The sequence below is a fragment of the Lasioglossum baleicum genome, chromosome 11, assembly GCF_051020765.1.
Source record: "Lasioglossum baleicum chromosome 11, iyLasBale1, whole genome shotgun sequence".
Classification (NCBI taxonomy): Eukaryota; Metazoa; Arthropoda; class Insecta; order Hymenoptera; family Halictidae; genus Lasioglossum; species Lasioglossum baleicum.
In genome coordinates, this window is record NC_134939.1 from 3,278,470 (window position 1) to 3,300,801 (window position 22,332).

Here is a 22,332-nt window from a genome sequence, read left to right on the forward strand (position 1 = left end):
AATCTTTACCACTACTAGTTGGCTAACTGTCAGAAGATGTAATTGAGGCGGGCCATAAAGAGTATAAAAAATTAAGACAATATCACTCCAGAAGAACTTCAAGAATCAACACCAATAGTGACATATTTAACTGGATGCTGGTATCCTCGGACCCTCTTGTGACAAGTACGCGAAAAACCCCGAAAAAAAACAAAGCAAAGTTTAATCAGGTTTTATTAAGCATGCTAAGATTGCCTACTTTCCATAATAATAATATTGAAAGCAACGATGATGCTACTAATGATGCTGATGATAATGATGAAAATAACAATGAGGATGTATAATAACATTTTTATTGCATATTATATCTCAAATAAAACTACAGAAATAATGTAGTGTTTTAATTTATTTAATTCTGTTTTAATTTAAATAATATGGACCCTTAACCCTTTTTTATGACATCAATTAACCCTAAGTAGCTACTTTTCCGATGATTATTATTAAGCAGTCTTCTTATAAGCATTTCTAACCAGAATGTCAAATAAAATCTCATTTCATATTTTTGTCGTCGTAATTTGGTTATTCGGCCGTATGTGCGCCGTGCCGAGCGCTCGCCCTGGGTGCGGACGAGACCCATGGGCGAGTTCTAATTAGAGATCTCGATTTCACATGTATCTGAGCGCAACCTTTACTTGGTTCCTTTTTTTTTCCTCCTTTGGTTTAATAATTCAGATGTATAATCTTTTCCAAAATTGAAACGCCAAGTTTCCGTACATCACGTTTCGTTGACCAGGTCCGAGCAACGTGGAAGGCGCGAATCAGTGGCGATGGATTCGTCGCGACATCGTACCGCCGCCGCAGCAGCCATCGTCGCCGGCGGAATGGAGGTATCTAATGGTCGGCGATTCCGACGAATCGTCGGACTGCGACGATATTGTGGACGCGCTGTACGATGCTGCTATTGCTGCTGCTGATATGTACATTTATATATATATATATACCCTCGGTTATTCCATGAACTTCGATCGTGCTCGTGGGATCAATGGTTATCCCAGATTTTAAACTAGACGCGCGTATCAAATTGACTTCCGAGCCCGTGTCTAATAAGAATTCACTTTTCTCGTGAAGCTGAGGGGCGGAGATTTGTACGCGCGGGATCGGCGAGTCTACTGCGAGGTTAACTGCAGAGACGAATCGTCGATCTGGTCTTCGGGGAGCTCGTTTGTTCGAACGGCGGTCTGCGTGAATGTTTGGTTGCGCTTCGTTGGGGCGGCCTCCCGCTGTTGATTCGTTTCGGTCAGGAGGCCTGACTCGTTTCCCGAGCGCAGGTTATTATTATAAGCTCGTTTGCGGCACTCGTGAATGTCATGTCCGGGAGTTTTGCAATAATTGCAAAACTTTCGGGGCTCTCCCGAACGTCTGTTGCGATTTGAATTCGGGTCCCGGTTTTCGCGCTGCGGGTTTTGTTCGCGAGGAGTTTCGGACCGCCATTGTGGAGTTTGAGAACGATAAGAGTTGCGGTTCGAGTTTCTCCACAAGTCTCGACGTTGGTGGGACCCGTTATCGCGACGCTCATCCGGTCCGTTGTCGCGACGTTCAGGAATGCGTTCGCGGGAATTGTAATTGTCAGAAGAGCGTGGGCGATAGGAGCTTCTGTTATCTGAGAAGCTTACCTTGCGGGAATCGTCACGATTAGATTCGCGACGACGGTTTTGATACAGCTCATATTGCTTATATGCAGAGATGGCTGCTTCGAAGATTTCTGCCGAATTCTGAGAACGGCAATGCAAAACTTCGCTGCGAAGTTGTGGGAGTAGACCGCGAAGGAAGCACTCGACTGTGAAACGATCGATTTCTCTGTAGTCGTAATGTCCGTCGGTAGAATCGCTGATGGCGGTTCGTAAATCCTTGACTCGATTTATGAAATCAAGAATATGTTCATTGTTGCCCTGGGCTACGCTTGCCAATTCGCCACGGTACTGGTCCACGAATTTGTAGGGTCCCAGTACTGTTCGTAGCTTATCGCAAAGTTGTGAGATCGTACGTATGTTTTCGCCTTCAATGGCAGCGTATATATATATATATATATATGTCACAACAGATTTCGTTGAATCTGAGCCCAACCTTTACTCGGTTCTTTTTTTTTCCTTTGGTTGAATAATTCAAATTTATAATCTTTTCGAAAATTGAAATGCCACGTTTTTGTACATCGCGTTTCGTTGACCAGGTCCGAGTAACATGGAACAGACGCACCAATGGTATTATGTTCATCATCATTGCAACGTACCTTCGCCGCACCCTCCGCCGCCGTCGCTGCCGACGCCATACAATAACTGGATCCTTACCGATTCCGACGAATCGTCGGATGACGATATTCCGGACGAAGCGATATATGCTGCTGCTACTGCTGCTGCTGGTCTGAGTAACATGGAACAGACGCCCCCCAATGGTATTATATTCATCGTTGCAACGTACCGCCGCCGCGACCGCCACAGCCGCCGCTGGATCTCGTCACCGTTTCTTCAAACTTGTCTGAACAAACAAATCACATTGTCTGCGGGTTCAACTTACGAACAAAAAGAAGAGTTACAAAAATTAGATGTTATAGCATTTTGGAGCACCGTAGGAAATTTAAAAGATTGTTCAGGTGAATTAATGTATGACGAACTTGCAAAACCAGCATTTATATGCCTATCACTACCGCATTCCAATGCAGATGTGGAAAAATATTTTTCCATAGTCACGGACATGAAAAATATAAAAAGAAATTGCTTAGGTACACAGATGGTTTGCCCTATGACTAGAATTAAATTATATTTTATAGTCGATATTTGAGAGAGTCGTACGCTGTGTGCGAGATTCGCGATGCGTTCGACCGACGAGCGTGCCGAAGCGTTGTTTACAGTTCTTAACAAAGGCTCGACGGTTGACGAAGATTTCCGAAGATCGGCGACAAGCACTGATCAATGGAAGAAGGCAGTCGTTTATGAACAATCGAGGCATCAGTCACGGGTCGCCATTTATGGTCTTATACCTTCCTCAGTGTGAAAATTCATACTTCATACTTCGCTTCACGACTGAAACTCCCACATGTTACAATTCATTTTATTTATAATAAAGAATGTTTACAATGTCTATTTAGAACGATTCATATGATTCATTTGATTAAGTACGTATATGTACACGAGTACGATACGATACGCGGCAATAACCTAAAACCTGCGAAATGTCATCTGTCCTTGCTGCGTCCCCATCGCGCACAAGCAACGTGTCACATATTACTCTAGTCATCAGAGAGGGGGTACCTCATATCGGCGTGATTCCCCTCATCTGGCAGCACTGATCCCGCAGCCGTCCACACAGTCGCTGCCGCGACATCGAGACCCTGTTCCGTGCAAGCTCCGTGCGTGTAAATGGTCACAATTTCCTACTCCTACAATTTCATGCTAATCCGTTTCATTTCTGTACACCGCGTATGTGAAACTCGCAGTCGACACAGTGGGGAGTGGGTGGTGGAGTGGGAGTTGACGGGCTCACTGCGCCTTCTCATCTCTCGTGAAATGCACTTTACAATTGGTGAACCGACTACTTTGTTCGGGACGAAGGAGCGTTCAGCAGTTTCCTGGCTCGACGATACGAGCTGGGGTTCCAGAATTCGCTGTGTCTATGCCAGAGATGGGCATTATCTAAATAAAAAATTATTCAAATATGTTTTCGATAAAAATAACCTGTATCTTTTGTGTTTTATTCGAAGTCGAATGCAGGCGTCACAATGTATCTGTAACTTTATCTTTCGAGCACTCGGTTTGGAGAGTTTATTCGTCTGTCTCTCCGAGGATTTTGTGGTTGTCTTCAACTTTTATTTCAGAGTCGAATACAGCGTCACGATGTATCTTACGGTTGTATCTGTCGTTACTTGGTAGCAGAGTATCCGTCAAATTTTATTGGAACAAATAGATTAGTAATCTTATGGATTATAATTCGAATCCAGATGTCGCGCGAGATTTATCTGTCATCTTCACTCGTTATTTGTTAGAGAAAACTTAACGACTGTATTCACACACGATTTAGTGAATACAGTTATACAGAAAACACAACAATAAATGTAATGACCAACGATACGCGACGAAAAGCTGGTTGACGAAAACGAGAACGACAGAGAGGTAACGGCTAAACGAAAGCGGTGAGACGGACGCGATATCTACATATAAGCGGTTGCCGTTAACTAGAATAAGAAGACCTGCCGGTTTAAACCCGAAAATTCACGCGTTGGGCTGACGCAAAGTAGTGGGGAGCGCTTAGACGACGTGACGTCACCCGATCACGGCTACGCGAAGTCGGTAAGGCAGATCGACTGCGTATCGGTCGGCCGGAACATTTCACCCACCCCCCTTGCCGAGACGCAGTTTTGGCAATAGACGCGGGGCCGTCGACTTGCATTTAAGGGGGCCGTCTCCTAGCAGATGACGGTCGCGCGTGAACACTCACACACCGCTAGACCACGTATACGTACTCGAGAATTGCTAGGATCAGGGAAATGCGTTCTGATTTCTCGATAATGCAAAGACGGGGGTTTTTATTAGTCAAAATCGCTAGATAAAAGATCAATCTAGTGCGCTGTTTGCTTCAAAAGTCGTTCTTTTACGTTTCCGAGCAATGATTTTGCAATATTCGGCTGCATGTTGCCCGTTAGATGGCGCTGCAGTCACGCCGGCGTACTAGCCTCTCCGACGGGCAACATGCAGCCGAATATTGCAAAATCATTGCTCGGAAACGTAAAAGAACGACTTTTGAAGCAAACAGCGCACTAGATTGATCTTTTATCTAGCGATTTTGACTAATAAACACCCCCGTCTTTGCATTATCGAGAAATCAGAACGCATTTCCCTGATCCTAGCAATTCTCGCGTACGTATACGTGGTCTAGCGGTGTGTGAGTGTTCAAGCGCGACCGTCATCTGCTAGGAGACGGCCCCCTTAAAGTATTCTCCACGAGAGAACCGTACCGCGTGAAAACCTGTTTTCGTTCGTCGCTATGCACCTTCGCCCTAATTGGTTCAAGAAAGTGGGGAGTGGGTAGTGAAGTGAGAGATGACAGACTCGCTGCGCCCCCACCATCTACATCAGCTCAGAAGGCTGCGCAGAACGATACGTTTCTCTCGTGGAGAATACTTTACGACGGTTTATGACGCGGGGCGATTCGCTTCGACGGACAATCGACACAATTTGACGATTGGCCGTTTTAACATAGTAATCGCAGTTCGGGCAGTTCGCAGGCGCGACGGGAGCTGTCGCATAATTTGCGTACACCAGGCATGGGCAGAAATAGCACGCGTGCTAGTGATTCTCAAGGAATACCCCCACTTCTCCCGGCCGCGCGTCTCAATCCCCTTGGCGGCCGTAGTTGCTCCGAGCACTACGGCCGCCACGGGGAGCGAGACGCGCGGCCGGGAGAAGTGAGGGTATTCTACGGGTATTCCTTGAGATTTCCTAGCACGCGTGCTATTTCTGCCCATGCCTGGCGTACACCGACGAGCTCTATGACGAGCCCACGTTACGCAGCGATTGATAAGGATCGCACTAGTCGTTGACCGCTGACAATCCGATACGATTGTCGGCGTACAAATTGTGCAAGTGCGCTTGAGCGATAACGAGAGAGGTGAACGCCGAGGACCGCGGCAAGATTATCGGGTTTTTTATCCACATCGACGAGGGAGTGCTGCAAGCATCCTCCCACGCGCAAGATGCCGTTTGCGTCAGCGAAAAAAACGGCTACGCCGTGCGTTATTGCCTGAATTTCTTGTGCGAAATGATCCGCCTGTGTTTGGCAAATTCAAAACTGACGAGTTTTCTATTTCAGCGACGGTTAAGGGATCTACAGGCCCGCGATCCGCTCTATCGATCTTCATCCGGCGCAAAGCTCGACAACACAATACGGTTATACGTAACAACCGAGTAAGCGACGAGAATCTCTACGTGGAATTCGACGCGGCGTGTAACGTGGACGTTTTCTCAGGTCGTTTCTCGGCGTCGAAGCGGGGATCCGGAGACAGTGTTTCCGCGGGCCATGCTGGAGAGAAGTCTCGCAGCCACGCAGAGGCCCTCGCCACCAAATGGAATCGAGCAATGCTCGGGGAGAGACACCGCGGGACGCTGAATCAGCAGAGTTGCTTGTCCCTGGAACGTGACGCCAATAGGCTTGCGGTGCGAACTGATGTATATCCGCGAAGCGATTCCGTACGAAATCCTTCCATTTGGAGGGAGGGCTGCGAATCCACGCGAGCGCCACGGCCGAATCTGCCCACGGATGCGTTGGCATTCGCTCGAGTTCCAACGCTGTTCGGATGTGCCCGACTTGCTTTGCGAGGAGGAGCGCGGCCGACAATTCCAGACGCGGAATGGTCATTGGTTTGATGGGAGCGACTCTGGACTTCGCGGATATAAGAGTTACGCGGAAGGTATCATCGTCATTTCTGACCCGCATATAGATTACCATGCCCATTGCGCGTGGATGCATCGGCGAATCCATGATTTCAATGAAGCGGTGGCGGTCGAGGTGTCCGACCTATCGATCCAGAGTCAGATTTCGAATTTCCGGCAAGTCGGTGCAGAATCGCTCCCACCGACGCGTGAACTCGGGCGGAAGAACATCGTCCCATCCCGTTTTCTAAGTCCATAATTCGCCCACCTACATAGGACGCAGTTTTCGCTCCATTCTCGCGATCGGAAGCAACGCACATGTGGCCGAGACGTTCGTATTCCTCGAGGAACTTCGTGTATTTTCTCCGGAATTGAGGACGCGACGCGAGTGCCTTTTCGCTCCGCAACAATATTCGAAGCGCCGCTGATCGCGAGTCCCCGAGCTCGCAAGGGTTTCTTTTGCGAACGGCAAACGCACAATGTATCGCCCGGTTTGGTCGCGGAAATGAGTATTACATTGACGCTCGGAGCCTGTCAGCATCGCTTCGTGCCGAGTGTTCGGCTCCTCCTGGACCCAGAATTTCTACAGCAGCTCGTAGAGGTCCCGGTCGACGCCGCACTGGAAGCTGGAGACTCCGACGGATACAGGATCTGGGATGGCCAACCAAGCTCGGTGAGTTGGTCGACTGGATGCGGCTGTACACGTCGACGCCGATCACGATGTCGATTGGCTGCGAATCCAGGTAGGAAGGGTCGGCCAACTTCAACCCTTGTATGTGTGACCAACGTGCGTGCGGATTTGCCACGGTGGGTGTAGAATGTGTCCGCTCGGGTAAAATAAAGGCGTTTACTTCGCAGTTGTACGTCTCGGTGAGCGATGATATGACGAACGTGGAGACGCCCCGTGTCGTCACATTATGATCCGCTCTGATGCCGTAAATAGGCAAGCAGGCTGCCGTGAAAGACGCAACCGTTGGCAAATGGACTCCTTGATGAAGGAAACCTCGGAAGCTGTCCCCGTTGGTGGAAATAACGTTGACGAGTGCAGTCTCCTTGGGCGAGATAGGAACGACGTGGTGAACAGTTGCAGATGAAGACTCGTCTGTCGGTGCTGATTCCGAGGACGACGAGGACGCTGAGGTGACGGTGGAGGCTTCATGCAACGACGTGTGGTGTCGCGGAGCGTATTTCGTGCACCGCTTAGTGCTGCGACAGGTCTTTCGTGGGTGGTTACCCAAGCAATTGCAGTAGCGTCGATGTTGGGTAACGAGCTGCTTTCGTTGATCCGGAGTCTTCGAGAGATATTGAGTGCAGGCTCCGAGGTAGTGATCCGCGGTGCATAGAATGCAACGTTTCTGCAACGTAGCGTGCGATCGAGCGCTGGACGATCGCGATTTCTGTGCCGTCGTGACAGCTTTTGCTTTCTCGATCGAAGTAAGCGCGTATATGCGATGTTGCAGAAAATCGTCAAGGACGGCTCGGAATCCAGCCGTCGAGTTACCCAGAATAGTATAAACGGCCCCCAATGCAGAACTTGACATTTGAGTAGCTCGAGCGCGTTAAGTACTTATTTCACTGTCCCGCGAATTTCCTGAAGCTCCGTCACAGATTCTGACTTCGCCGGGGACGCGTGTGATGTACTGTCCGACGATGAACTGCCACGCACGTTCGAAATGATCGCCGTCAACCGGTGAATTGCGGACGAAATCGAGAGCGTCGCCGCTAAGACTCGGGAGAAGATGATGAAACTTCTCGGTGCCGTCGAGGCTCGCGTTGTTTAAAACCAGCGACGTGAACAAAGCTTTGAATGGCGACCAGTCTTTAAAGTCGCCGGAGAAATTTGGAACGTCGATACGGCGGAGTTTTGACGATGATGTTGTCTTCTGGTGACCACGGGAGCTTGAACCTTCGCGCAAGTCGGAATCGCGGGGCGGGAGGTCCTTGAGCATCTCGCATAGCGTGGCTTGGGTTTCGATGAACAGTTCCTCACACACGTACTGTAGGTCGCGGACGTAATAGTCGTGATTCTGGAGGTCGGCTGTGCATAATTCCTGGAGCTGTAGATGGTTCGCCCGGAATTCGTCCCAGTTGCGCAAGAGTGCATTCAACCGTGCTTGTATGTAGGCCTCCGCGAGGTTGGCCATCCCCTTTTTCTTCGTGTTAACGATGATGCGGTGAATATTCTAGTGCAATTCGAACTGCAAGGCGATGACATTTTTGGCCGTTGACATTTTGAACGTAACGGTGCGGCAACGAGCGCGAGCGCGACGATAACACCAAACAAGCGAGCGGGTGGCAACGGCCACTGGAACGATTTGAATGTACTGTGCGATTTGCCGTTAATCGCACACACGTTCGCTGATGCGTTTGCACGAATGCTTTCACCCACTAAACGTGATCTCAGATTGAGATGCTGAGAGCCGCCGATCGATCCGGCTCGGAGGACCAAAATGTTAGAGATCGGATACGAGGAATAGTGGGATAGTTATACAGAAAACACAACAATAAACGTAATGACTAACGATACGCGACGAAAAGCGGGTTGACGAAAACGAGAACGAAAGAGAGGTAACGGCTAAACGAAAGCGGTGATACGGACGCGATAAGTATAAGCGGTTGCCGTTAACTAGAATGAGACGATCTGCCGTTTTAAACCAGAAAATTTACGCATTATGCTGACGCAAAGTGGAGGGGGGGGGGGCGCTTAGACGCCGTGACGTCACCCGATCGCGGCTACGCGAAGTCGGTAATACGGATCGACTGCGTATTATTACGACTTGGCAACGTCGAATCAAGATGTCAGATATTTAAACTCAAATAAAAATAACTAATAAAGATACATGTGATTTCATCTCTGCGAAATACTCGTCACGAATAAAACAATCGAATAAATCATCTTGCTACATCGAGCTTCGTATAAATCGGAAGGTTAAGACAAAATCGTTCCATTGAAATCTTACAGATAGACTTCCGTAGCCAAAATCCGACAGATACACCGTTAGATACATGGTGGCGCTGCCTTCGACTCTCAAATAATGGCTAAAGATGAACTGAAAATTCTCAGCTGTATCTTACGGATGGTGCTTCTCGAATAACTTCTCGCCGCCAGAGGCGTTCAATACGCATACGTCGTTACTTCGAGCTTCGATAACCTACAGATGATGAATGAAATTTCTGGAGAGTATCTTACAGATAAACTATGTCGAATATGTATTTCAGAAAAATAAGTACAAATAAAAGATAAACGAAAGTTGTATTTAGTTTATTAGATTTAGAAAGTTATAGTTAGTTTATTAGATTTATTTTATTATTATTTTATTTAGATAAAAAGATTGCCCATCTCATACGTTGATCAAGTATCCAAAGCTACCTTATAAAGCCAGGATTCTGAAAATATTAAAGCAAATTGGAATTGGCCAATTAACAATTTCGAATACAATTTCGGAATATAAATCTACTGGAATGTTTCGTCTCCAAATAGAAAAAGGTCACGACTGAACATTCTAGAGAAGACATCCGAGGAGGATGTCTTAGCTTTCAGGAGGAAAGTGCATGACTTTTGGTTAGGAAAAGAAATACCGAACATGCAGAAAATTGTAGAAGCAGTCAATAGTGACCCAGATTTACCAGACTTCAGCAGGACTACATTATATAAACTGCTGAAGCGTATGGAATTTAAATTTATCACACGTGCGCGCAATAGTGCACTAATTGACAAGCCATACATTATTTGTTGGTGACAACAATATGTCCGCAAGATCCAGCAGTTTCGTGCCGAAGGACGGAAAATTTATTATTTAGACGAGACATGGATCAACGCTGGCGATTGCCGAAAAAAAGCTATGGGTTGACGGCAGTGTAACCTGTCCGCAAAATGCAGCTGACAGGGGACTTTCCACTGGTATACCCAATCCGACAGGAAAGGGACAACGTCTAATTATAGGGCACATCGGGTCGTCAGACGGGTTCCTACCTGGAGCCCTCCTTTGTTTCGAGGCGAAGAAAAATTCTGGAGATTACTGATAGCAGAGTATTTGATAGGATAATAATAATGATTTTACTTCGTGGAAAAGAATGATATATATATATATATTTATAACAGTACACGTGTTCACTCTTGGAGTGTGGTTATACGTCTGAGGTTTAAGCTAGACGCATGTCATTAGTCGCATGATTACATAGATGTCACTTAGTTGTACTACAATATATGGTTTCTACATTATCGATATATATATATATATATATATATATATATATATATATATATATATATATATACACACACAGTACCGGACAAATGAATTCGGACAGAAATGTTTTTGTTTCCCTACACTGTGACATTGTTGGTAGGAGAAGGCCACTCTGTGTTTTGTTTTCTATTAGTTGAAAGCTAGCTCACGAGGAAGTTAGACGTAGATATTTACTCTATATTACGTATAAGGTAGGTTTTATTCGAATTTGTTTGGACAAAAGTATTCGGACGTCTCATTTATGCGTGTAATTTATTTTTTAATATTGATATATTTGTTAAATTCTTTTTTTTGTGCTTTTATTCTATTCTTACGAAGAAGAAGGAACAGGTTGTAAATGCTTTACAAAATGGTGAATCGATATCTGACGTTTCCCGACGCTTTAACATCGCAAAACAAACTGTGTACTGCATTAAAAAGCGATTTCAAGAACGTGGACACTTAGAAAATAAATCCAAGCCTGGCCGTCCGAAAAAAACCTCAATTAGAAAAAACAAGCAAATACGACGTCTGTCAATTGCTGATCCTAGGAGGACTGCAGTAGAGATACACAGAAGTTTAATCGAAACTGACGACTTGGACATTAGTGTGCGTACAGTACGACGTTGTCTAGTGTCTTTCGGGTTACATGGACGACATGGAGTGAAGAAACCATTAATTTCGAAAAAGAATAGGATGGCCCGACTTAAATTTGCTCAGGAACACCTTCATTGGTCAATAGAAGACTGGTCTAATGTATTTTTCAGCGATGAAAGTAAATTTAAATTATTTGGATCTGATGAAATTCAGTGGGTACGTCGACCAAAAAGTCAAAGATTCAACGTGCGTTATCAAATTCCCACAGTCAAGCATGGAGGAGGAAGCATTATGGTTTGGGGGTGCTTTTCCGGTCACGGCGTTGGTCCATTGCGGCAACTTAAAGGTATAATAAAGAAGGAACAGTACGTAGAAATATTAGAGACAGACATGTTGCCTCATGCAAGGGAAATCATGGACGAAAATTGGATATTTCAACATGATAATGATCCAAAACACGCCTCTCGTGCCGTGAAAAATTGGCTTAGTATAAATAATGTGAACGTTCTTAAGTGGCCATCGCAAAGTCCGGACCTAAATCCAATAGAACATCTTTGGGATCATTTGAAACTATCCATAAAAAATAAAAAATGTCTAAATACTGCTAAATTGTACAACACTCTTTGCCAAAAATGGCAAAACATTACTCCTGTTACATTAAATAGTCTTTTGAAATCTATGCCCAAAAGAATGCAGGCAATTATTGATTCTAGAGGTTATTCTACTAAATATTAATTTATTCTTTTATTTTCATGAATAACATTCGTTTATATTATAATTTTCTCAAGATATAAGTTTTGCCCGAATACTTTTGTCACTCAAATTTTTGTTTTTTGTTCAAAATATATATTTTATGTTAAAATTTACTAAATTGGTTTACACACATTATTTATCACCCTGACCTTCATAAACGGCTCAATTCATTTTATATTAATATCGTGACTTATACATAAAAACTAAGGGAAATCATTTGTCCGAATTCATTTGTCCGGTACTGTATGTAGGATCTCAGGAAAAATGAGGGCACCGCCGCCGCGGGGATCGAACCCCGACCTCACTGGTGGTTCGGTACCTCGGATTTGTGGTCAGTCAGGAAGGGCTGAAGGTCGATTCGGATAAAGTCGCGCCGGTCATATCGTTTCCAGTTCCGCGGAATATAAAACAACTGCGGCGATTTATTGGGATGGCCTCGTGGTATCGTAGGTTCATCCCGGATTTCGCCACGGTCGCGGACCCGCTGAACATCCTTTTGCGGAAGACTCATCAGGACAAATGTCGACTCATATGGAAAACGGCGTATTCTCGTGTCAGAGCATTTACATGCTATCATCGATTTAGGAACGGCAAACAAAATCGCAGCTAGCGGACTCGCGAAATTGGTTGATGATGTTCGCCAACATTTAAACATGCTGCATTCTCTAGATGTTACTCCGGATAGTTCCATGATTATTAGATTTTTAGAAAGAGCAATGCCCAGCGAAATCCGAGAGAAATGGGAAGAAACGTTAAATTTGGATACTCTCCCCCTACGTTGGAAGAATTTTATAAATTCGTGAACGAAACGACGTTCCGACGACTCACCCTTGAGAAAGGTGCCGTTCGCGACAATACCGAGACGGGAGCTAAACGTCCGACCGGGAATCGCGTACAGTTAAAACACGTAAAATCGGGACCGGTGCGCGCGCTCTCGTTACCGCTACCGTGCGTACTTGCACTCATTGCAATAGGCAGCACTTCTTGTACAGTTTCCCGGAATTTGGGAAATTATCCGTATCCCTACGTTGGGATGTCATAAACCGAAAAAGGTTGTGTCGGAATTGCTTACGATCTTATAACGGAAAATGCCGGTCGTCACAATGTAGGCATTGTGGACGTCTCCATCATTCATTGCTACACAATTTCGGTGAGCAACAATCTTCCACTGTACAGGCCACGACGATGCCAAATGCCGCGAAGGACGCGGCTGAGCCGGGTTCAGCATGACTATGCAAGTTCGCCTTAGGGTGTGCGCACACCAGAGCGTCTCGAGAAGGCCACGGATCATCTCGAGAAGGCCGTGGCCGTCGATGGACGTCCATGCGGCAACAAATCTCGAGCGGGTTGACGGGGAGCAAGGCTCCCTATTGTGCGTGGCAGAAAAAAAGGTCTCCGTGGGCTCCCCACCTCTTTTAGGGAAAGGGACCTTTCTTTCAGGGAGCCCTGCTCCCTGCTGTGGAGCCGTCGACCCGCTAGAGATTTGTTGCCGCATGGTCGTCCATCGGTGGCTTAGGCCTTCCCGAGACGATCCGCGGCCTTCCCGAGCCCTCTAGTATGCGCTCACCTTTAGGGTGAGCGCATACTAGAGGGTCTCGAGAAGGCCGCGGAGCTTTGCTCTCCGTCTACCTGCTAGAGATTTGTTGCCGCATGGACTCCTTGCTCCCTTCCTCCAAGGCCCCTGCCTTCTCGAAACGATCCGCGGCCTTCCCGCGACCATCTAGTATGCGCTCACCTTTAACCGCCGCGTGTCGTGTCCCTCGATCACAATTAATGATGAGTGCCATAGTTCGTGTCCGAAAATCCGACGGGACGTTTATTGAAGCTCGAGCGCTTCGCGACACCTGCGCGACGGCTCATTTTATGACGGAAACTCTTGCACAACAATTAAAAAACTTCCCACCCAACCATGCTCGATTCCGATCAACACGATCAATGAGATGACCACGATGTCGAGGGATTTAATTCAAATTACGTTCCGAGCACTTCATAGCGACTTCCAGAGACATTAACATGCTTGACAGTTTCGCGAATTACAGATTCGGTACCCGATGAGGTATTTCCGCGCGAATCATTAAAAATTCCCGCCAACATCCATCTTGCCGATCCCGAATTCCATATACCACGGCCCGTCGATATTTTGATTGGCTCTGGAACCACCTTATCGTTGATGTCGATAGGGCACATAAGTTTGTCTCGCGACAACTGCGACCTAGTCTTGCAAAAAACCCAGCTTGGATGGGTAGTAGTAGGCGGTATAGGAGACAACGCCGAAAATCGAATCATTTCGTGTAATTTGTCCGAATTGAAGGAACAAATCGCGAAGTTCTGGGTGATCGAAAACGTGGACGCAGAAACGTCGAACTTGTCAGAAGAATCGTTATGCGAAACACATTATAGCGAGAACACGACGCGCAATGATAGCGGACGGTACGTTGTAGTACGGTTGCCGTTCCGTGCTGGTGGTAGAGATTTCGGCGACATGCGACGGATTGCCTTACGTCGATTTCATGCGCTTCAGCGGAAGCTCAATACAAATTCAGCTCTCAAAGAAGAGTATCATAAGGTGATGGAGGAATACGTTTCGCTTGGGCATATGTCGTTGGTTAACGACGATTCATCGACTCGCTATTACTTGCCACATCACGCCGTGGTAAAGGCCACAAGTGCAACCACAAAGACTCGCGTCGTATTCGATGCGTCGGCCAAATCACCTAACAATATTTCGTTAAACGATGAACTCATGGTTGGTCCCACAATACAGGACAAACTTATTGAACATTTGCTACGTTTCCGCACACATTCTTATGTCATGACTGCTGATATCGAAAAAATGTACCGACAAATTTGAATACACCCGCAAGACCGTAAATATCAACGCATATTTTGGTATCATGAAAACAGAATAAGAACGTTCGAATTAAACACGGTTACCTTTGGCGTATCTTCCGCTCCGTATCTTGCTATTCGAACCGTACAACAGCTCGCAGATGACGAAAGTGCAGACGTCCCACATGCTTCCGAAATTTTGAAACGTGACTTGCATGTCGATGACCTTTTAACAGGTGCGAATTCTTTGGAAGAGGCTCTAAGAATCCGCGAAGAGGTGATCGGTCTTTTGAACCGCGGCGGTTTCAACATACGGCAGTGGGCCTTGAACCACAACCACGTTCTCGATTCCATAAACGAAAAGGTTCTCGGAACGGACTACGCAACCGATAAGAACCCCGTCATAAAAACTCTAGGCATTGGATGGCACGCGCAGGGGGATAAACTAGTTTACATTGTCAATTCATCAGAATCTTCCAAGAAGTCGACGAAACGCGAGATTTTAGGTGAGATCGCCAAAATTTTCTACCCTCTCGGACTTCTTGGACCGATAATTCTTACTGCAAAGATTTTCATGCAGGAATGCTGGAAGACGAAACTCGATTGGGACGAATCGGTTCCGCAAGTGTTACATACGCAATGGTTAAACTTTTCAAATCAACTTCCGTGCATAAACCACTTATCCATAGATCGAAAACTTTTGCTCGAAATTCTACTAATATTGAAATCCATGGATTTTGCGACGCGAGTAAGGTAGGATATGGCGCGTGCATTTACATCCGTTCCCGTAATCCAGAGGATCGTATTCTCGTTCGTCTGGCATGTGCCAAATCACGAGTCGCACCTCTTAAAGAAACAACCATACCGCCACTCGAACTATGGTGCGTTAACGTTGGCCCGACTTTATCGAGAGACCTGGGCTGCATTTAAATTCTCGAGAGAACGATGTGGCTAGTATTGAATTTATGATCAAGTCGTGTGGTTTGCATGTGGTTGATTTGCCTCCACTTGCCAAGTTAGTTTTAGATATGTTAACAGCGGATAAGAGAGTGTGTTCCATTTTGGAAGGCAATGATGTAGACGCGGATGAGTACGATTGTTTAGTTGTGCGTGATGACTTTGTGAATGTTGATAAACTTCGGAAGGGCGGTGATTTGATTGTGTTGGTGCGGGGTAGGTCGTTCGTATTGCCGACGGTCATCGATATGCGGTGGTCTCTATCTCTATTTCAGGTTTTAATGAGGTCGGTCCTATCCCGGATTGCGTCCCTATTACAACCGGCTCGTCAGCCCAATAAACCAGCGCTTTACCACGCAACACATCACCAACGATGGATCCCTGGGACGGGGTCAGGGGGTTTCCCGGAGAGCCGATTTTCCCAGGGTAACCAGAGCGTCTGAACAGAAAGAAAGCATCGGACTTGTCCCTAACGGGTCCTGGAACGGGGTCAGGGGGTTTCCCGGAGAGCCGATTTTCCAGGCGCCCGAGTCACGGCAAGCCAACGATGCCCGAGACGGAATCCGAATATCTACACTCTCTTCACGGTTGCCGTGTCTTTCAACGACCTCGTCCAGATCAGAGAGTGGTTCCTTCCCTCCTACGTGAAATTTTATTGAGGGTGAAGGCGTCTTGTCTTTGTCAGCAGTATGGTAATTGTCACTGTCTTTACTATTGAATTTATTGCAACTGTCTTCGACCTCATTTCTAACTACTGCTTCCCTCGCGAAAGGAAGACAGAAGCAACCTGTTCTTCGCAGTAATATTCTAAACTTTTGTCCAGGTTCGGATTTGTCTGAAGGTTCGTGAGCAGCACCACGCCGGCGCCTGCGAGGGTCACCCCCGAGTTCTCCAGACAAGGATGTGTTGAATTTGTTTGGGGAGTTGGATTATTTTGGAGGTCAACAGGGTTTTGGGACAATGCGTCAGCGTTGGAGTTCACCTTACCAGGTTTGTACCCGATGTTATAATCATCTCTATTTAATTTAATTCGCTATTTCGTAATCTTTGATGTGAGGGAAAATGGTCTACTGCAAATAAAACTGCTAATAATTCCTTTCTGATAGGAGGTTGCATGTTAAGAATTACGGCGTTTCGGGTACGGTGAGTACGCGTGTGCAAGGATGTGCGGTTTCTGACTCTAAGAAGAAGGCAACGTTAGGAACGACTGTAAGGAATTTGGTGAGAACTAGTGTGGCGAGTGTGGCTGCGTTCCGCGAATTCTCGTCTCTCGCGAGACTCGTATTGTACCGTCGTACCGTATTAATCTTGTTCGTGAAATCTCGACAACGCGTTCCGCGATCGACCATCCATCGCGAAAGTGTATCAGAAGCGCGGGCTCCCGGTTTGCGGCCACGTGGCCGCCCACCTGTAATTTATTACTTTGACCACGAATAAATTCATTCGAGCCCTAAACTATCGAGTTCATTTCCGACCTGCGAGACCCGTCCTGCCGCGTGGGCTGTCCCCGTTATTCCCTCTGTCCGAACTCCTGGCTGTTCGTGTCGTAGAATTCCGTCGGTGATTGCGAGAAGATTCGAAGCTCGTGTTCGACCTCTTCGAACACGAGACATTGGTGTTCTTTAGTGCGGTACTTCAGAGTATCTGGCGCCCGAACAAACGTTTCTTTAGTGTTCTCTTCGAGACTTCTCGGCAATCATATTTGTCCCGAGAGGACCGTGCCCGCGCGGCCGCGCACAGCCCGTCCTCTGAGACCATAAATTCTCGGGTGTTAGCCATTTCCGCCGGCTAGAAAACCGGGCGAATAAGGGCAACGTCACAATATATATATATATATGTATGTATATACTCTCCTCGGAATCAACGAACAAATAACACTGTCCAACAAATTTCAACTTTTTTAAATTTCAATATATTGTTGGGTCCTTCTTATAGAGTTTTTTGCGCTGATTTTGAATCTGTCCTTAATTTTTCTCCTATACGCACAGTTTTTGAGAAACATGGCTTTGAAAAAAAAACATTTTTCGACTTTGAACAGATATTATGATGTTATTATAAAAGATATTGTATTATTCTTTACAGCAAAAGATTCTCTAGACTTTCCCGAAACCAGTGATGTGCAATAGTAATACATTATGATTGTTTAAACATGTTTCACTTTTGCATCAATTTTTGAGGATATTTTTCAATTTATCTCAAAAAATTAGGGTCCAGCGGAAAATCGAACTATACCACCACGCGATAGAGCAGACTTTTATCTTGAAAAACCCCCATTTGAAGACATCGACGTTTTTTTCGAATCAGAAAGCAAAATATCTTCGCCCGACATGAGTTTCCGTCAGTGGCGCTCGGGACGGGATACGGCGCAGCGAACGACCGTTCTGGTGGTGAGCGCCACTGGTGACAACTCATGTCGGGAGAAGATATTTTGCTTTCTGGTTCGAGAAAAAATGTCGACGATACAAACTTCAAAGGGTGGTTTCTCAAGATAAAAGTCTGCTCTATCGCGTGGTATAGTTCGATTTTCCGCTGGACCCTTATTTTTGAGATAAATTGAAAAATATCCTCAAAAATTGGTGCAAAAGTGGTGTCTCTCCGTCTTTAATCGTTGTTTAAACATGGTTAAACAATCATAATGTATTAATATTGGATATCACTGTATTTGGGAAAGTCTACAGAATCTTTTGCTGTAAAGAACAATTCAATATCTTTTATAATTACATCACAATATTTGTTTAAAGTTGAAAAATATGTTTTTTTTCAAAGCCATGTTTTTCAAAAACTGTGCGTATAGGAGAAAAATTAAGAACAGATTCGGAATCATCGTAAAAAAATCTATAAGAAGGACCCAGCAGTATATTGAAAACAAATTTGGTGTTGGACAGTGTAATGGAAAATAAAGAAGATAGAACTTTGGTGATGACGCACGGGCCTTTAAACTGGGCCGGCGACGGCGACACGCTTCGGCCACGCGATCCTATTTCATTCTGTCTTTCTCTATGTTCGGCTCGTCGATCGAAGTCTCGGCGTGGTCTACGCAGTCATAAAAAAATAGCCTACCTACGCTATTGAAGTCCGTTCAAAACACGGGTGTTGGGACTTCTCGATCGAAGAATTACTCTGTGTATACAAAATTAAACTAGAGAAAGTTTCCTACAATTTATGTAATAACAATTTTTTTTGTAAAATCAATAGTTTTGGCGTACGAGCGCCGCAAACTATTATTCATCTGCACCATCGCGTGTTTTTCGTATATTTACGAGAAAAAAAAATCATTCCTGGGGAATGTTGCAAACAAGAACCACCTCATTAGAATGTTGAAGACAAAATTTGAAGCTGAGAATTTCGTAGTCAAACAAGCCACGGAAGATGCGGATACTCTTTAATATAATCAATACCGCGATAAGTGTTTCATCATCATTCGATTCCGTAATAGTTGTCGGCGAAGATGTAAATCTTCTTATTCTTTTGACAGCTCTATCTACGCGATCAAACATACAGTAGCGTACTACACGATTTGAACTTTTTTGGAATTTGAATAGATAAATTAATTAATTATAAGAAAATGAATTCTTTTTTTTTCTTTCTTTTTTTCCCCTCAAGGTGATGTGGAAATGAGTTTTTTAGCCAAAACGCATGTTGAAGTACACTTTGCAGCGCTCATACGCCAAAACTATAATAAAAATTGTTACTACATAAATTGTAGGAAATTTTCTCTAGTTTAATATGGTATATGGATGTTTTTATCGTAAAATGAGTCGGAAAGGAGATATTGTCAAAAAACTGCTATTAGGCGCCATTTTTCCAATATGGCGGCGCGAGCGACAAAGATACGAGGTGGCAATTTAATTTTCCAGATCATTTTAGTTCTGAAGAAAGTATGACTATAAATGGCGCTGGAATAACAAACCGCTGCGTCGAGACGCGCAAAGAAGATCCGGCCTTAAGCCAAATTTCTCACAAACATAGCAGTATGCTCGAGGAAAAAAAAAATGAAGCAAACAACTCACCATCGAAATCCGAAATACCTGACAAAGAATGGACTTGCTCCTCTTCTAACATGTTCTTGCTCTGTCTTCCTTTTTAGAGTCTGCAAACTTGTTTTCAGATCCGTAATTTTCCTGTCTTTTCTTCTATTATTCACTCTTAAGGCTTTCAATTCCAATTGATGTCTTCTTTTCATTTTAGAGATTTGCTCCCGTAACATTTGCTTTGTTGGGGAATTAAACAATCTTGTCGGGGATATGCACGTAGATTTGTCTACCGAAGACACTTTTGCTTCAGTCGATTTATTTGATTGCAATATAGCACCCACCTGCAATATAATAAAACCAGTTAGTAAATGATCATATTAGGGTACACACTACCGATTTTGATGAAATTTAGATATTGAAAGTCATTTTTACTTTTTTATAAATAAACCTATCATTTCTTTACCATATTACATGACGCCACGTAATTTTTCATTTTAAACTGTATATATTAGATAGTAAAAACTTACATGTTCATTTTTGAATTCAGGCTCAATTTTTAATATTTCTTCGCCACCGTCAATGCTCATTGGTTTGGTAAATCCAACTGAATCATCAGTTTCTACTTTTATTACTGCAGACCTCGTCTAAAACAATAATATTATCACAAAATGAGTTTGTTATTTCAAATGAAATAGTATGTAAAGTAAAAGTCTTACATTATAGCTATCTGAACATACAGAAGTTGAAGGCTCCTCAGTTAAAATTTCTTTGCACGCATTAAAATTTTCTTCCTTGATTTCTGGTAATTTTACCTATAAATATAAATACACTTATTAATATCACTTATGGGTCATTCCACGCGAAAACGGACACTTTTTGAAGTAAAATTTCGGATTTTGTTCACATTTAAGGGTGCGCTGGAGCAAAAATATCACTATTTCCACTCGCCAATCGGCGACAGAGAAGCAGATATGTTTCTCGCAGGGAAGACACTGACAGAGAATATGAAACAAACTGCATTTAGCGAAGAAGCAATATTTTTTTATGCTCTTTGTGTTGAAATATTCTCTGCATTATTGCAGGGTCTCGTACAGAGCCCTTTTTTGCAATTTGGCTCTTGGGACTTTATAAACAACAAAAATGTACGTTTTTATAGAAGAAAATTTTTTCTGTACACTTTTTCCAAAAAAAGGCTCTGTACGCTAACCCGCAATAATACAGAGAATATTTCAACACAAAGAGCATTTGGAAAAAGTGTAGAGAAAAAAATTTCTTCTATAAAAACATACACTTTTATTGTTTATAAAGTTCCAAGAGTCAAATTGCAAAAAAGGGCTTTGTACGGGACCCCGCAATAATGCAGAGAATATTTCAACACAATGAGCATAAAAAAAATATTGCTTCTTCGCTAAATACAGCCCACCCGTGTGATCGAAAAATCAAGCTGTTTCATATTTTCTGTCAGTGTTTTTCCTGCGAGAAACATATCTGCTTCTCTGTCTTCGTAGTTCACCTCGATTGACGCTGTTAATGTTACTCTATTTCCGCTCTCTCTGGCACACCCTTAAATATGCTATAGATTTTAGTGACCTATGAACGACCAAGCCGATGAAAATAAGTGTTTGGGAAGTTGTAGCGGAAACATCAGAGTATCTACTAACAATGCTGTTATTTGACGCAAAAAATCAACATATTTGAATTTGAGAAAAATCTGAAATTCCACTCGAAAAATGCATGGTATAATGTAAAGAGCTGATAAAATATTACATACATATGGTATTGCATTCTCCTTCAATCTTACGCATACTAAAGATGTTCTATGTTCTATCCAAATCTTCGTGTCTAAAATGAACAAAACATACAGCCGGATATTTTGCTACAACTGAATTCTCGAGTCCCAGACTGTTTAACCACAAATGGCGTTTCGTAGGACATTTGGGAAATCTGAAAATGAATTATACAAATACATTGCTTTTCCATAAATTAAAATTAGTATATGAAATTCCTTTTGTACGTATATTAATATTATATTAATGAGACGTACAATAAAAGTTTCAAGTTTCACTGTATTTTACTATACTTACGCGTGTAAAGTAATTTTCATTGTTCTCTCTAATTCTTCTTGTTAGCGACTCTTCCGATGATCTATTTCTGCATACTTTCACAATCCACACTGGCATTTTTAGAAATTAATGCGTATCAACGCGCAGGAAACACAAAGCAACAACGATTTACTATTTAACTTTACCGCACGTATACCGGGCACAAAATGGTTGTGAATTCTGAGTTCTGGCGGAACAGACCACATGCTACAGACGCTACAGTGTACAATAGGTTTGTAACGGTTTAGGAACAGTGTTCCGGTCGGTGATGCCAGAAATGCGCAACATTTCACACGCATGCGCGACAAACAGATTCCAGGACGTGTACTACGATTTACAAAATCTATACAAATACACTTGTTATACATTCATTTTTTAGAATCAAATCATATAAATTTTTTAAAATTCTGCGGGATGCTCAAGGTGCCCCATTTCATCGAAAAAATCATCGAGAATCTTATTATGTATACTGAGGCTAATCGCCGCGCATGCG

The 22,332-nt window shown here is 44.2% G+C and overlaps 2 protein-coding genes across 5 annotated transcripts; both read right to left on the bottom strand.

The window, feature by feature from the left end:
- Positions 1 to 967: 967 nt before the first annotated feature.
- On the bottom strand, positions 968 to 22,115 carry LOC143213319 (uncharacterized). 4 transcript variants are annotated; one of them, XM_076433065.1, is made up of 6 exons: positions 21,822 to 22,112; positions 21,509 to 21,681; positions 20,454 to 20,549; positions 20,265 to 20,381; positions 19,774 to 20,078; positions 968 to 2,511 (listed from the first exon to the last, which is right to left on the bottom strand). In XM_076433065.1, coding segments are annotated over exons 4-6 (366 nt in total). In that variant the 5' UTR covers positions 20,325 to 20,381; positions 20,454 to 20,549; positions 21,509 to 21,681; positions 21,822 to 22,112; the 3' UTR covers positions 968 to 2,510. The 4 variants fall into 4 exon arrangements, with proteins under 4 accessions (XP_076289180.1, XP_076289181.1, XP_076289179.1 ...); XM_076433066.1 differs by having other exon boundaries at positions 19,792 to 20,078; positions 21,822 to 22,111; XM_076433064.1 differs by lacking the exon at positions 968 to 2,511 and having other exon boundaries at positions 19,770 to 20,078; positions 20,475 to 20,549; positions 21,822 to 22,115.
- LOC143213316 (uncharacterized) lies at positions 6,906 to 13,839 on the bottom strand. Its single transcript, XM_076433055.1, has 2 exons — positions 13,713 to 13,839; positions 6,906 to 13,544 (listed from the first exon to the last, which is right to left on the bottom strand). Exon 2 carries the CDS (start codon positions 7,937 to 7,939, stop codon positions 6,911 to 6,913), a length of 1,029 nt encoding a protein of 342 aa, XP_076289170.1. The 5' UTR covers positions 7,940 to 13,544; positions 13,713 to 13,839; the 3' UTR covers positions 6,906 to 6,910.
- Positions 22,116 to 22,332: the final 217 nt, after the last annotated feature.

Bases quoted from the DNA above. Each gene is read 5' to 3' on its own strand.
- LOC143213319 (XM_076433064.1), bottom strand. From the start codon at position 20,324: ATGAGCATTGACGGTGGCGAAGAAATATTAAAAATTGAGCCTGAATTC. The intron at 20,079-20,264 runs GTAAGTTTTTAC...ATTATATTGCAG, and splicing joins CTGAATTCAAAAATGAACAT to GTGGGTGCTATATTGCAATC.
- LOC143213316 (XM_076433055.1), bottom strand. From the start codon at position 7,939: ATGTCAAGTTCTGCATTGGGGGCCGTTTATACTATTCTGGGTAACTCG.